Here is a 12,935-nt window from a genome sequence, read left to right as displayed (position 1 = left end):
TTTTTTTTTAGATACACTTCAAGCATTGCGAGTATACTGGGAAGTATAATTATTTCTGTAGACACCAAGTGGTTGTTTTTTGATAAACTCTGTGTCGGTTACATGTCATGCAGGTTCAAGTGAGTGCTGATCTTGATAGAGTTACGGAAAGCATTTAGAGATTGGAGTATTTTAAGATGGCTGGTTGGAATGATAATTTGGCAGTGTGTGGGAGCAAATGATAATCAGCCGTTTGCTGTCACGTTGTCAAACAGCCAAAAAACGGTGGGTCCAACTAGTTGGGATAATCAAACATGTTTGATTTCCCCTAACTGATCCTTCAGGTGTAGGGAAACTTTACCCCCAACTGAACAATAAGTAGGCAGATACTGGTCTGCAGTGTCTGCCTACTTCTGTCACCATCTTTGTGACCATCACTGCCAGGCTGCCCGTCAGCCCAAGATCAGCAATGGTGGTTCCCTGACAGTGGTGCAGGAGTCTAGAGGAGGATCGGGAGCAGCTATCGCAGTCCATTACTGCTGCTGGGCTACCCGTCACCACATTTCCCTGTCAGTGGCGGTAGTAATGCAGGACCCCCGGTGGCAGCTGTAATGCAGGACCTGGAGGAGGATCAGGGGCAACTGCAGTGGTTTTTTATTGCTGCTGGGCTGTCCCTGTCACCCCGGCATCTATGACGGAGGCAGAGATGGTGCTACTAGCAGCAGAGCTGGTGGGCTTCTCGCAGTCTCACCGGCATGACATGACTTACCAATGGAGCATCCTGGACACAGTAGCCAGGAAGTCTCTCTTCCAGGTGAGACAAGTGCAGAGAGAGGTGCCCGGTACACTGCAGTTGGTCACCGCTGACTCCTCTCCCCGCAGTACAGCCCTGGTGATCAGGAGTCTCAGAGAATCAGTTCCAGCAAGGCGGGCCAGGTGAGAAGTGGAGAAAGCTGCCAGGAAGAGCAATGGCGGCATCCGCTGCTCTATAACCAGGAGCAACAATAGCAGCAGGGACATTGCCAGTCTAAGCTCTGCTCAGGTACAGCCACTGTACACCCAGGGTTATCCTGCAGACACCCCCCTGGCCGGCTCACTGCAGCTGTTCCATAAAGACACATGGGGCAGATAGAAAGAGATAGGCAGGGGAGACAGAGACATGGGAAAAGAGGGGTAAAGCGACATGGGAGAGGGAAAAAAAGGTAAGAGGGAGAAACGGGGCAGAGACATGGAAGAATAGAAAGATGGTGGGGGGAGTGTGGAAGAGTGCTAGACGGGATAAAAAAAATTAAGAGAGAATGGAGAAGAGAGACGGTATAAGAGAAGGAGAGAGAATACAATAGGGAGAGAGAGAGTGTATAAGAGATAGTCAGAAAGAGGCAGGATTAGAGAGGGGGGCAGAGAGACTAAATGAGAGCTTGGGAAAGAAAGGTACAGGATAAGAAATTATGAGAAAGAGAGAGACGGGATGATGCCTATACTGGATGATCCTCTGGCCACAAGGGACCTGCTACAAGCTCCAGTTGCAGGGACCTCCTCACCATGCTCCATTCCATTTCAAACTGCCAAGGAAAGGGACCTCCTTACTGCGCTCCATGACGGGTATCCCCCTAGAAGCAGCAAGAAAAACACACTGGTGCATGCTATGGTAGCAAGACTGCAGATGAAAGGGGTGCAGACTAGATGTGCGAGGAGTTTATGACAAGTGATCTCCCACTTCTTCCCTTCCCTGGTGCTCAGAATGTCCCAGTTACAGGGCCAGCTATAGGGGTGATAAAGGGGTGTTCATTTCCTGGGATTTAGAATTATAATTTGATAATGGGAAAAAAGTGGCCCATAGGCATCTATTCAATTATTGTCGGATCCTCTCTGACGGTGAGGATCCGACAATTCAGTATTCAATTTGCGGGCATTTCCGACAGGTTTTTGCCAGTTTCCGACATTGCCAATCTGACTTTTTTTAAAGTCGGATTGGCATTGTCGGAAATGGGCCAAAAACCTGTCGGAAATGCCCGCAAATCAGAAAAAAAATCGTGGATCTGCGGCTAATCTGCTGATCCACGTGTGTTCCGAGAAGACTTGTCGGAAAAACGGCGACGAACTTGAACAGGTCAAATCCAGATTAGACCTATAAAAGTCAGAAAAAGCTGTTTTCTGACTTGTCGGATCAATTGAATAGACCCCATAGTGTACTGAGATATAAGATTACAATTAATTTCTAATACAGAGACTGACATATTATAGATATTTGATGTATTATGTTTATGCCCGAGACAGTAGCAATACCTTGCCACACTGAATTATCCCATTTGGATACATCATTTGATACAGTTTTGTTTCTACAGTGAAACACTATTTATTTATTTATTTATTTACAGTGTTCTATTTTGAAACAATCCAAACACATACTGACCTAAAGTGTTCTGCTGTTAAACAATTCACACATAATTACACAGATTACACTAAAATTTAGGAATTATAATGCTTCAGCATTTCCCGGGTGACAGATTAGAAGTGTAACTGCCATACGTAAAATCTAACAATTATAGCACTGGACCAGTAAAAGCCTAATTAATACAAATACCCCAGTTTTATTGAATTAAAAGAAAATATATATTTATTAGTTCAAAACATGCAGAAGTAGGCAGACACTGTTCACCTACTTCTGTGACATCATAAGTAGAGAGAAGTTGGCAGCTCTCATAAAAAAAGTTGAGTAGTTGGCTGGTCTGATAAAAAGTTGGTTAGGTGTGTAGGGCCGCGTTTTAGTTGGCCAGACAAGTTGCGTTTTAGTTGGCCAGACAAGTTGGACAATTGATCAGTTGGACTCCTGAAGGAAGTTGGTCTGATGTATGACCCACATTACAAACAGGAGCGGTCCTAGGCACGGACAAGCCAGGCTGCAGCAGGCGCCGTGGGTGCCTGCTGCAGCTGGCACCATTGTCAGATGATAGAGGTCCTAATTTACCTCTAGTGTCTGTGCGGAGCTATGGGAGAGACGTCATGACGGCTGCAGCAGTCAGGAAGCAGGAGCGGTGCTGGTGAGTGTTGTGTGTTATTTTATTTATTTGTGTATGTAAGGGGCGCTACTAGGGGGCCTAACCACAGGGAGCACATCTACTGGGGGCAAATCTACAGGAGGCATATCTACAGGGGGAAAATCTACTGGGGGCACACCTGGTGGTGTAACGTGACTGACAGACACTACGGTGTGGTGTAATGTGACTAACGTACACTACTGTGTGGTGTAATGTGGCTGACGGACATTGCTGTGCGGTGTAATGCGAATCGGTTCTATTCTGTGGTCACGCTAATTCACTATGACGCTACACCCCTATTTTTGTGCACACTAACTCTACTTTTCCTGTCAAGGGGGGGGGGGGGGGGCACCAAAGGAAACTTTCACCTTGGGTGCCACAAGGTCTAGAACCGGCCCTGATTACAACCAGGTCCCTGACAATGGAATTTGCAAAAATTACCAAGCTCGGAAAGTATTTCCCCTCAGGGCTTGTACCAGTCAGCTAACACCCTCTTTAAATGGAAGTGGCAAATTGTAGCTACATATGTTCATATATTTCCTTTGGATCCCACTGTGATAATCCCCGAAAGCACAGCCAACACGTGGCCAGTTTCTCAACTGGGTCTGAACTTGGAAGCTTATTAGCCTTATCAGTTCTTTTCAGAGCCCTTGTCCTAGCAAGACAGTTTTAGTAAATTTCCATGATAAAATATTTCTTATTGATATGTGGTGATAAGAAATTAAAGTTAGCAGGGCTAACTTGCAGAGATTGTTAAATTAGCTCCATATGCACTTATCCAAGAAACACAGTTTATCTGAACAGAAGAGACCCTCACTGCACAACAGACAAGACCACTTTAACAAAGTCTGGGTACTCTGTGTGGGCTTGTGTCACCTATATCATTCCCTTTCATATTTACCCTCTTTTTTGAATAATTATTTGCCTAATGACTTTCAGAACTCAGCAGGTTTAGAAGATGGTGGTTTCTTTTGTTTGTATGCCTTCATATTACCAAAATCTAGAAGTGCAATAAAATGCTTACCTGTCAACCGAACTTCACAGTAGCAAGACATTTTAATGCAAAACAATACATTGCTATTGATAGAAAAAAAAAAACTATTTCTGCTATGATTTGGTTTATTTCATATGGTATGACATTTCTGTTTTATCCACAATAAAGAATTCAAGTAATACAATCAAGTACATTATGTTCAGTTCCAGCTTAGTGGACCCATTCACACCTTCCTTTAACTGAAGGTTATACTTATGCTGTTACTTTCATGACCACCCAGCTTTAAAAGAGTACAACATAAAACAGAAAATGTATCCCCAAAGATAGAATTTAAGACTGTTGACTTTAGACCATTTATCCTTCAAATGAGGGTGTCTCTGGTCTTTAGGCACTGGAATGGGGATAGCTAGCATTTGCACGATATTATTATTATTATTATTACCAGTGATTTATATAGCGCACACATATTCTGCAGCGCTTTACAGAGAACATTTTTGGCCATTCACATCAGTCCCTGCCCCAGTAACGATAGTAACGATATGTTACTATTACAAAATACACAAATTCTGCAAAATACGTAGGAGCTTTGCAATTAATTTTAATAAAATCCGACTGATATGATAGTACTTGAGTCCATTCAAAATCATTTTCTTACCTTTTATATCTGTTTGGCACATTTCTTACAGTTTCCTAAAGAAAAGAGACAGAGATTCATGTTAAACATCAATAGCCTGTACTGCGGTACATTATAAGTTAGAATTAAATTTATGTGGGTTCAGAGAAGAGCTGAAAAGTAATTTTGTTTAGCCAAAATTAAAAGTATGTTCGCATCAGCATATAAATCAGATGGAAAATATTAATGCAATTCAAAAACCTATTACTCCAAATATATTTAATTTAAAGTGACTAGCTGACTCATCTATTTTACCACTGAAATTTGAGGCAGTAAAGCACACCACAAACAGTAGCATTTAAAAGGAGCAGAACCTTTGTATGTCAATATTCCAGTACATTGCAGTGTTGGGGCTCATGCAAACAAGCAATTCTTAACCCCTTCACCACTGAGGCTTTGCTCAGTCCTGTGCTGAACCCATGTTTTTCTCTATGTTTGCATTCCAACACCACTAATTTTATTTGTACTACAAATAAAATTGTACTATTTTATTTTTGACCATTATAAATTATAATACTGTACATCAAATAAAATATTACCAAAATACCCAAGTGTCTGTGTGTTTTTGTAATTGTCCACTAGTCCTCCAGAACAAAGGACTTAATTGAGCTCTATATTAAGCTACCAGTGCTATTGACAGGCATAGCAATAACACATGCAGCATGGAGAGGAATGTGATAACACAAATCTGTGTGTGCTACTATACAAGCAGTATATTATTTTCTTCCATTTTGTAACAACCCCATTTTATTTTGTTTTTTTTAATCTGTGTTCTCAGATCATATAGAAATGATGTGTAAAATGTATTATTTGTTAGCAATCAAAACTGCAGTTCTACCTGTCCTCTGATTTCCAGCACAAAGATTACCAGGCAGTATTTTTCAGCAGCGAACCTACTCACCCATACTAAAAAGAACACCCATGTGCTATGGACCCTGGTTTTAATCTTTTTAAGTGACTTTTGTAACCACTTCAAGGAAAGGCAAATAAACTAAACTATAAAAAGGCAGACAATACACCAAATAAAAAAAATCAAATCAGCTTGCACCAAACTACTGTGGATAACATCAAATTCAACACCACACATCTTTAAAGGATAACTACAGTATCAATTACATATTTAATGTAAATGCAAGTAAAGTTTTTTTATTATTCCATTAATCGCTAATAGAAAAAAAAATAGTAATTGTTTATTGTCCTACTTGACTAGAATTTTTATCAGACATTGCTGAAATCTGATTTTACACAATTTGACACAAGAAGCTGAACAGGCAGAATAAATATAAATGCTGATGCAAACTTATCTACAGTATGTGTTTGTAATACACTCTGGTCTGCATTTATTTGTAATATTAAATAACGTGCAAAATGTAATATTTAAGGTAATGAAGCTATTATTGGTTGTGTCCCAGTTTTAAAGAAGGCAGGGCAACATTACCTACAGCTAACCAGATGATCTTAATGTATATGGCAGCAAAGATTATTTCAGCAAACTTGTCCACACAGGTGATAATATAGTAATAAGGGGACTGCATGTGACAGGCAGAGTGTCATGATAGCAGAAGTGAAATAGATGTCCATAGAATGCTATAGATTAAGAAATAAAATGGAGGGTGTAGGGTCAGCCAACAGCACACAGTCAACGAAGACTGCAGTCAAACTGATTTGGAATCATTGTGGTGTGAAACACATCTCTATGCAAAACCATTATCATACTGTCAAATTTTTAAAGGTTTGCTTTACATCTGCCAAGGTGTTAGAAACATGAATGTATATATAGTGATATACTGATGTAGAATTCAAGTGCCCATTAACAAGGGTGACAACTGTGGCAATCGACAGTTACAGCAGTTAAAGTGCGTAGTGGGCAAAGGGGGTTATTCAGATTTGTTAGCAAACCAAAAAATAAGATTTTACTCACCAGTAAATCTATTTCTCGTAGTCCGTAGTGGATGCTGGGAACTCCGAAAGGACCATGGGGAATAGCGGCTCCGCAGGAGACTGGGCACAACTAAAAGAAAGCTTTTAGACTACCTGGTGTGCACTGGCTCCTCCCACTATGACCTTCCTCCAAGCCTCAGTTAGGATACTGTGCCCGGTAGAGCTGACACAATAAGGAAGGATTTTGAATCCCGGGTAAGACTCATACCAGCCACACCAATCACACCGTATAACTCGTGATACCATATCCAGTTAACAGTATGAAACATAACTGAGCCTCTCAACAGATGGCTCATAACAATAACCCTTTAGTTAACAATAACTATACACAAGTATTGCAGACAATCCGCACTTGGGATGGGCGCCCAGCATCCACTACGGACTACGAGAAATAGATTTACCGGTGAGTAAAATCTTATTTTCTCTAACGTCCTAGTGGATGCTGGGAACTCCGAAAGGACCATGGGGATTATACCAAAGCTCCCAAACGGGCGGGAGAGTGCGGATGACTCTGCAGCACCGAATGAGAGAACTCAAGGTCCTCCTCAGCCAGGGTATCAAATTTGTAGAATTTAGCAAACGTGTTTGCCCCTGACCAAGTTGCAGCTCGGCAAAGTTGTAAAGCCGAGACCCCTCGGGCAGCCGCCCAAGATGAGCCCACTTTCCTCGTGGAATGGGCTTTTACTGATTTAGGATGCGGCAATCCAGCCGCAGAATGCTCCAGCTGAATTGTGCTACAAATTCAGCGAGCAATAGTCTGCTTAGAAGCAGGAGCACCTATTTTGTTGGGTGCATACAGGATAAACAGCGAGTCAGTTTTCCTGACTCCAGCCGTCTTGGAAACATAAATTTTCAGGGCCCTGACTACGTCCAGTAACGTGGAATCCTCCAAGTTCCTAGTAGCCGCAGGCACCACAATAGGCTGGTTCAAGTGAAACGCTGATACCACCTTCGGGAGAAACTGAGGACGAGTCCTCAACTCTGCCCTATCCATATGGAAAATCAGATAAGGGCTTTTACCTGACAAAGCCGCCCATTCTGACACACGCCTGGCCGAAGCCAAGGCCAATAACATGACCACTTTCCACGTGAGATATTTCAAATCCACAGTTTTAAGTGGCTCAAACCAATGTGATTTTAGGAAACTCAACACCACGTTGAGATCCCAAGGTGCCACAGGAGGCACAAAAGGGGGCTGAATATGTAGCACTCCCTTTACAAATGTCTGAACTCCAGGCAGTGAAGCCAGTTCTTTCTGGAAGAAAATCGACAGGGCCGAAATCTGGACCTTAATGGACCCCAATTTATCAGGAGATCGTCCAAGTACGGGATAATTAAAACTCCCTTCTTGCGAAGGAGTATCATCATTTCGGCCACTACTTTGGTAAAGACCCTCGGTGCCGTGGATAACCCAAACGGCAGCGTCTGGAACTGATAGTGACAGTCCTGTACCACAAATCTGAGGTACTCCTGGTGAGGAGGGTAAATGGGGACATGCAGGTACGCATCCTTGATGTCCAGGGAGACCATGTAATCCCCCTCGTCCAGGCTCGCAATAACCGCCCTGAGCGATTCCATCTTGAACTTGAACCTTTTGATATAAGTGTTCAAGGATTTTAAATTTAAGATGGGTCTCACCGAACCGTCCGGTTTCGGTACCACAAACATTGTGGAATAGTAACCCTTCCCTTGCTGAAGGAGGGGTACCTTGACAATCACTTGCTGTGAATACAGTTTTTGGATAGCCACCAACACTGCCTCCCTGGCAGAGGGAGTTGCTGGTAAGGCAGATTTTAGAAAACGGCGGGGGGGAGAGACGTCTCGAATTCCAGCCCGTACCCCTGAGATACTACTTGAAGGGCCCAGGGATCCACCTGTGAGAGAGCCCACTGTGTGCTGAAATTCCTGAGACGGGCCCCCACCGTACCCGGATCCGCCTGTGAAGCCCCAGCGTCATGCTGTGGACTTACCGGACGCGGGGGAGGACTTTTGCTCTTGGGAACTGGCTGTATGCTGCAGCTTTTTCCCTCTACCTTTGCCTCTCGGCAGAAAGGATGCGCCTCGCGCCCTCTTGTGTTTATGGGGCCGAAAGGACTGTACTTGATAATACGGTGCCTTCTTTTGCTGTGGGGTAGCCTGTGGCAAAAATGTCGATTTCCCAGCCGTAGCTGTGGAAACGAGGTCTGAAAGACCATCCCCAAACAGTTCCACCCCCTTATAAGGCAAAACTTCCATGTGCCTTTTTGAATCGGCATCGACTGCCGAGTCCATAACCCCCTTCTGGCGGCAATGGACATTGCGCTTATTTTTGATGCCAGCCGGCATATATCCCTCTGTGCATCACGAATGTATAAGACAGCGTCCTTTATATGCTCTACTGTCAGCAAAATAGTGTCCCTATCCAGGGTATCAATATTATCCGACAGGGAATCTGACCACGCAGCAGCAGCACTGCACATCCATGCTGATGCAATTGCTGGTCGCAATATAATGCCCGTGTGTGTATATATAGCTTTTAGGGTAGCCTCCTGCTTTCTATCAGCAGGATCCTTTAGGGCGGCCGTATCCGGAGACGGTAGTGCCACCTGTTTAGATAAACGTGTAAGCGCTTTATCTACCCTAGGGGACGTTTCCCAACGTGACCTATCCTCTGGCGGGAAAGGGTACGCTGCCAATAACCGTTTAGAAATTATCAATTTCTTATCGGGGGAAGTCCAGGCTTCCTCACACACCTCATTTAATTCCTCAGATGCAGGAAAAACTACTGGTAGTTTTTTCTCACCGAACATAATACCCTTTTTTGTGGTACCTGGGGTACTATCAGAAATGTGTAATACATTTTTCATTGCCTCAATCATGTAACGGGTGGACCTATTGGAGGGTACACTAGTCTCATCGTCGTCGACACTGGAGTCGGTATCCGTGTCGACATCTGTATCTGCCATCTGAGGTAGCGGGCGTTTTAAAGCCCCTGATGACATTTGAGACGCTGGAACAGTCACAAGCTGAGTAGCCGGCTGTCCTATGTCGTCAAACCTTTTATGTAAGGAGCTGACACGGTCACGTAATTCCTTCCATAAGTCCATCCACACAGGTGTCGGCCCCTCAGGGGGTGACAACACATTTACAGGCATTTGCCCTGCCTCCACATCATTTTCCTCATCATACATCTCGACACAGCGGTACCGACACACAGCACACACACAGGGAATGCTCTGACAGAGGACAGGACCCCACAAAGCCCTTTGGGGAGACAGAGGGAGAGTATGCCAGGACACACCAGAGCGCTATATACCACAGGGATATCACCTATAAAGAGTGTTTTCCCTTATAGCTGTATATATATATTATACTGCGCCTAAATTTGTGCCCCCCCTCTCTTTTTTACCCTTTCTGCAGTGCAGGACTGCAGGGGAGAGCCAGGGAGCGATCCTTCCAGCGGAGCTGTGAGGGAAAATGGCGCCAGTGTGCTGAGGGAGATGGTTCCGCCCCTTTTTTGGCGGGCTTTCTCCCGCTTTTTGTGTTATTCTGGCAGGGGTAATATACACCTATATAGCCTCTGGGGCTATATATGGTGTCAGTTTTGCCAGCCAAGGTGTTAATATTGCTGCTCAGGGCGCCCCCCCCCCCCCAGCGCCCTGCACCCATCAGTGACCGAAGTGTGTGGTGTGCATGAGGAGCAATGGCGCACAGCTGCAGTGCTGTGCGCTACCTTGGAGAAGACAGAAGTCTTCAGCCGCCGATTTTTCCGGACCTTCTTGCTTCTGGCTCTGTAAGGGGGACGGCGGCGCGGCTCCGGGAACGGACGACGAGGTCGGGTCCTGTGTGCGATCCCTCTGGAGCTAATGGTTTCCAGTAGCCTAAGAAGCCCAAGCTATCACCACTTAGGTAGGTTCGCTTCTTCTCCCCTTAGTCCCTCGGTGCAGTGAGCCTGTTGCCAGCAGGTCTCACTGTAAAATAAAAAACCTAAACTATACTTTCTTTCTAGGAGCTCAGGAGAGCCCCTAGTGTGCATCCAGCTCGGCCGGGCACAGAAATCTAACTGAGGCTTGGAGGAGGGTCATAGGGGGAGGAGCCAGTGCACACCAGATAGACCTAAAGCTTTCTTTAGATGTGCCCAGTCTCCTGCGGAGCCGTCTATTCCCCATGGTCCTTACGGAGTCCCCAGCATCCACTAGGACGTCAGAGAAAAGCAATGCTCTGAGTAATGCTTTATGGAGTTCAAAGTACACCTAGGGCCTGTGCCTTCTAGCAACCCTGTTACATCGACCAAGCTCCCCTCACACTTCCTATCTAAAGCTAATGGGCCCTACAGACTGGCTGACTGCCCGCCGAGGTGCCTGATGGCCGATATGGCTGACGGACGACTCTGCGGCAGGGAAGGGGGGGGGGGGGGGGAGTGAAGTTTCTTCACTCCCCCCGTCACCCAGCCCCATAGCCCTGCATGCTAATATGGATGAGATTGTCCATATTGACATGCATGCATAAACGATCCGGCACCAACGGTGAACGAGCGCGGGGCCACGCATAGTTCATCGTTGGTGCATACACACCGAAAGATATGAACGAGATCGTTCATATCTTTCAGTGTGTATGCACCATCGATGAACAATATCATTCATATCTTTCAGTGTTATCGGCCTATAAGAGGTGAAGTCTAGTGACGTTTACATGGTATAGACTGCATAATTGCAGGTTCGGATTCACTCGGATTTATCCAGATTTTTCTTATTGGCTATCCAAAACATGTCACAGCTAGATAGCCAATAAGATACCATGTTAAGACTGAGTAAAGCTGTGTAAATATGAACGTGCACATCTCTAGTAAAGATACGACTGCAGCTTCCTCCTCCCACCTCGGTGCCCCCCTGACAGCCTGTGTCCAGTGGAAAATGCATCCATGGCCTCCAGGAGTTATGCCACTATATACATTTCATATTCATTTAATAACCCAGGTACTCTGTATTAGTGAAGGAGATGTACACGATTTTCCATTATTATTATTTTTATTTTTTATTTTTATTTTTGTCATCATTATCATCATCATTATAGTTTTGCAACAAAGCAAAGTACCAGAGGAGTAATTTAATAAAAAGAACATATAAAGATATTCTGGCGCACAACCACTGCGTAACACCACCTGTGTCCACACTAGGAAAAACAACTTTTCTAATAAACATGAATAAGCAGGTATCCCATAGGCCCTACTTGCCCACAGCAATAAGCTACAGTAGCAAGGGTAGAGGAATGAATCAAAGGGAAGGTGCGCTGTCTGCTCATGCACCACATACCACATACAAAGTGCCAGGGGGTAATAATAATACATAACCAGCAAAACACATGTACTGATTGCTCCAGGCTGGTTGTAAGCTTTATGCAAGGTACATATAATAAGACAGTTTCCATCCACACACATCTTGTAAATGCAAAGTATTAGTACATGCATGCTCTCACGGTTAAGTTTTTAAGCTTTTAGGAATGTGCCTTAATTGACCAGCAACTATTAACGAGAACAACAACCATTGAGCAACATAGCTTTGGAAAGATTCTATATTAAACAGTTGTTTTAAAGACACTAACGTTTACAAATTAAAATTCCTTTATGCCTCCTCATTTCCCATCAAAATAAAGATAGAACAAAGAATGTCTGTTTAAATGAAAATTTCTAAATAAGTACAGTAGTTTGTAGTTACATATTTCCAAGTTTCAAGTTAGTACAATATGTGAAGAAAACAATAGCAATCACTTCCCTCTGTGCTTATCCCACTATCCTCTTTCCATTTCTTGTGGAAGGCAATATGTATGGGTACATACGCGAGTGTCAGAAGATGCAGGAACACTCATCTTCTCACTCTGCCCACCTAGATGACGGATTCCATACAAGGCTGAGTATAATATGGGTTTAATTGTACGCTCACCACAGGTTACTATTACAAATAGTTCATTAAGTTTACCCAGTGCATTATGGGAAAGGTCCTCTCCTGGAAGCGGATCTAGACGGTACCATAATATGGGAACAGAACATGAGACTACAGGGAGTTTGCAACAGTTTCTGGGAACCAATTTTGTGGCTATATCGTGCATGTTTTCATACATGCTCTGGAGCCAACTGTAACCAACTATAGGCGATACACAGTCACATCTCCACTTACAGACCATAGCTGGGTGGTAACAGAGGGTTCATACATAGGCTGAGTTCATTGGGGATATGACAAAAGTGTAGGCTATGCAGAGTAGTGCACACACATAATTACATATTGTCATAACCATTTCACCAAGGATAGGGCTGGTGCAAGTGTGCACTTACAGT

The 12,935-nt window shown here is 44.1% G+C and overlaps 1 protein-coding gene across 4 annotated transcripts in view; it reads right to left on the bottom strand.

The window, feature by feature from the left end:
• Window positions 1–12,935, bottom strand: part of PAWR (pro-apoptotic WT1 regulator) — a 243,645-nt gene that overhangs the window by 46,238 nt on the left and 184,472 nt on the right. For all 4 annotated transcript variants that reach the window (XM_063927391.1, XM_063927388.1, XM_063927390.1 and 1 more), the window contains exon 4: window positions 4,667–4,701. In XM_063927391.1, the coding sequence (XP_063783461.1) occupies window positions 4,667–4,701 (35 nt within the window). The remainder of the gene's footprint in view (window positions 1–4,666; window positions 4,702–12,935) is intronic.

The sequence above is a fragment of the Pseudophryne corroboree genome, chromosome 6, assembly GCF_028390025.1.
Source record: "Pseudophryne corroboree isolate aPseCor3 chromosome 6, aPseCor3.hap2, whole genome shotgun sequence".
NCBI lineage: Eukaryota > Metazoa > Chordata > Amphibia > Anura > Myobatrachidae > Pseudophryne > Pseudophryne corroboree.
Note: the sequence above shows the minus strand (reverse complement) of the source record. Positions and strands in the feature narration are given on the sequence as shown.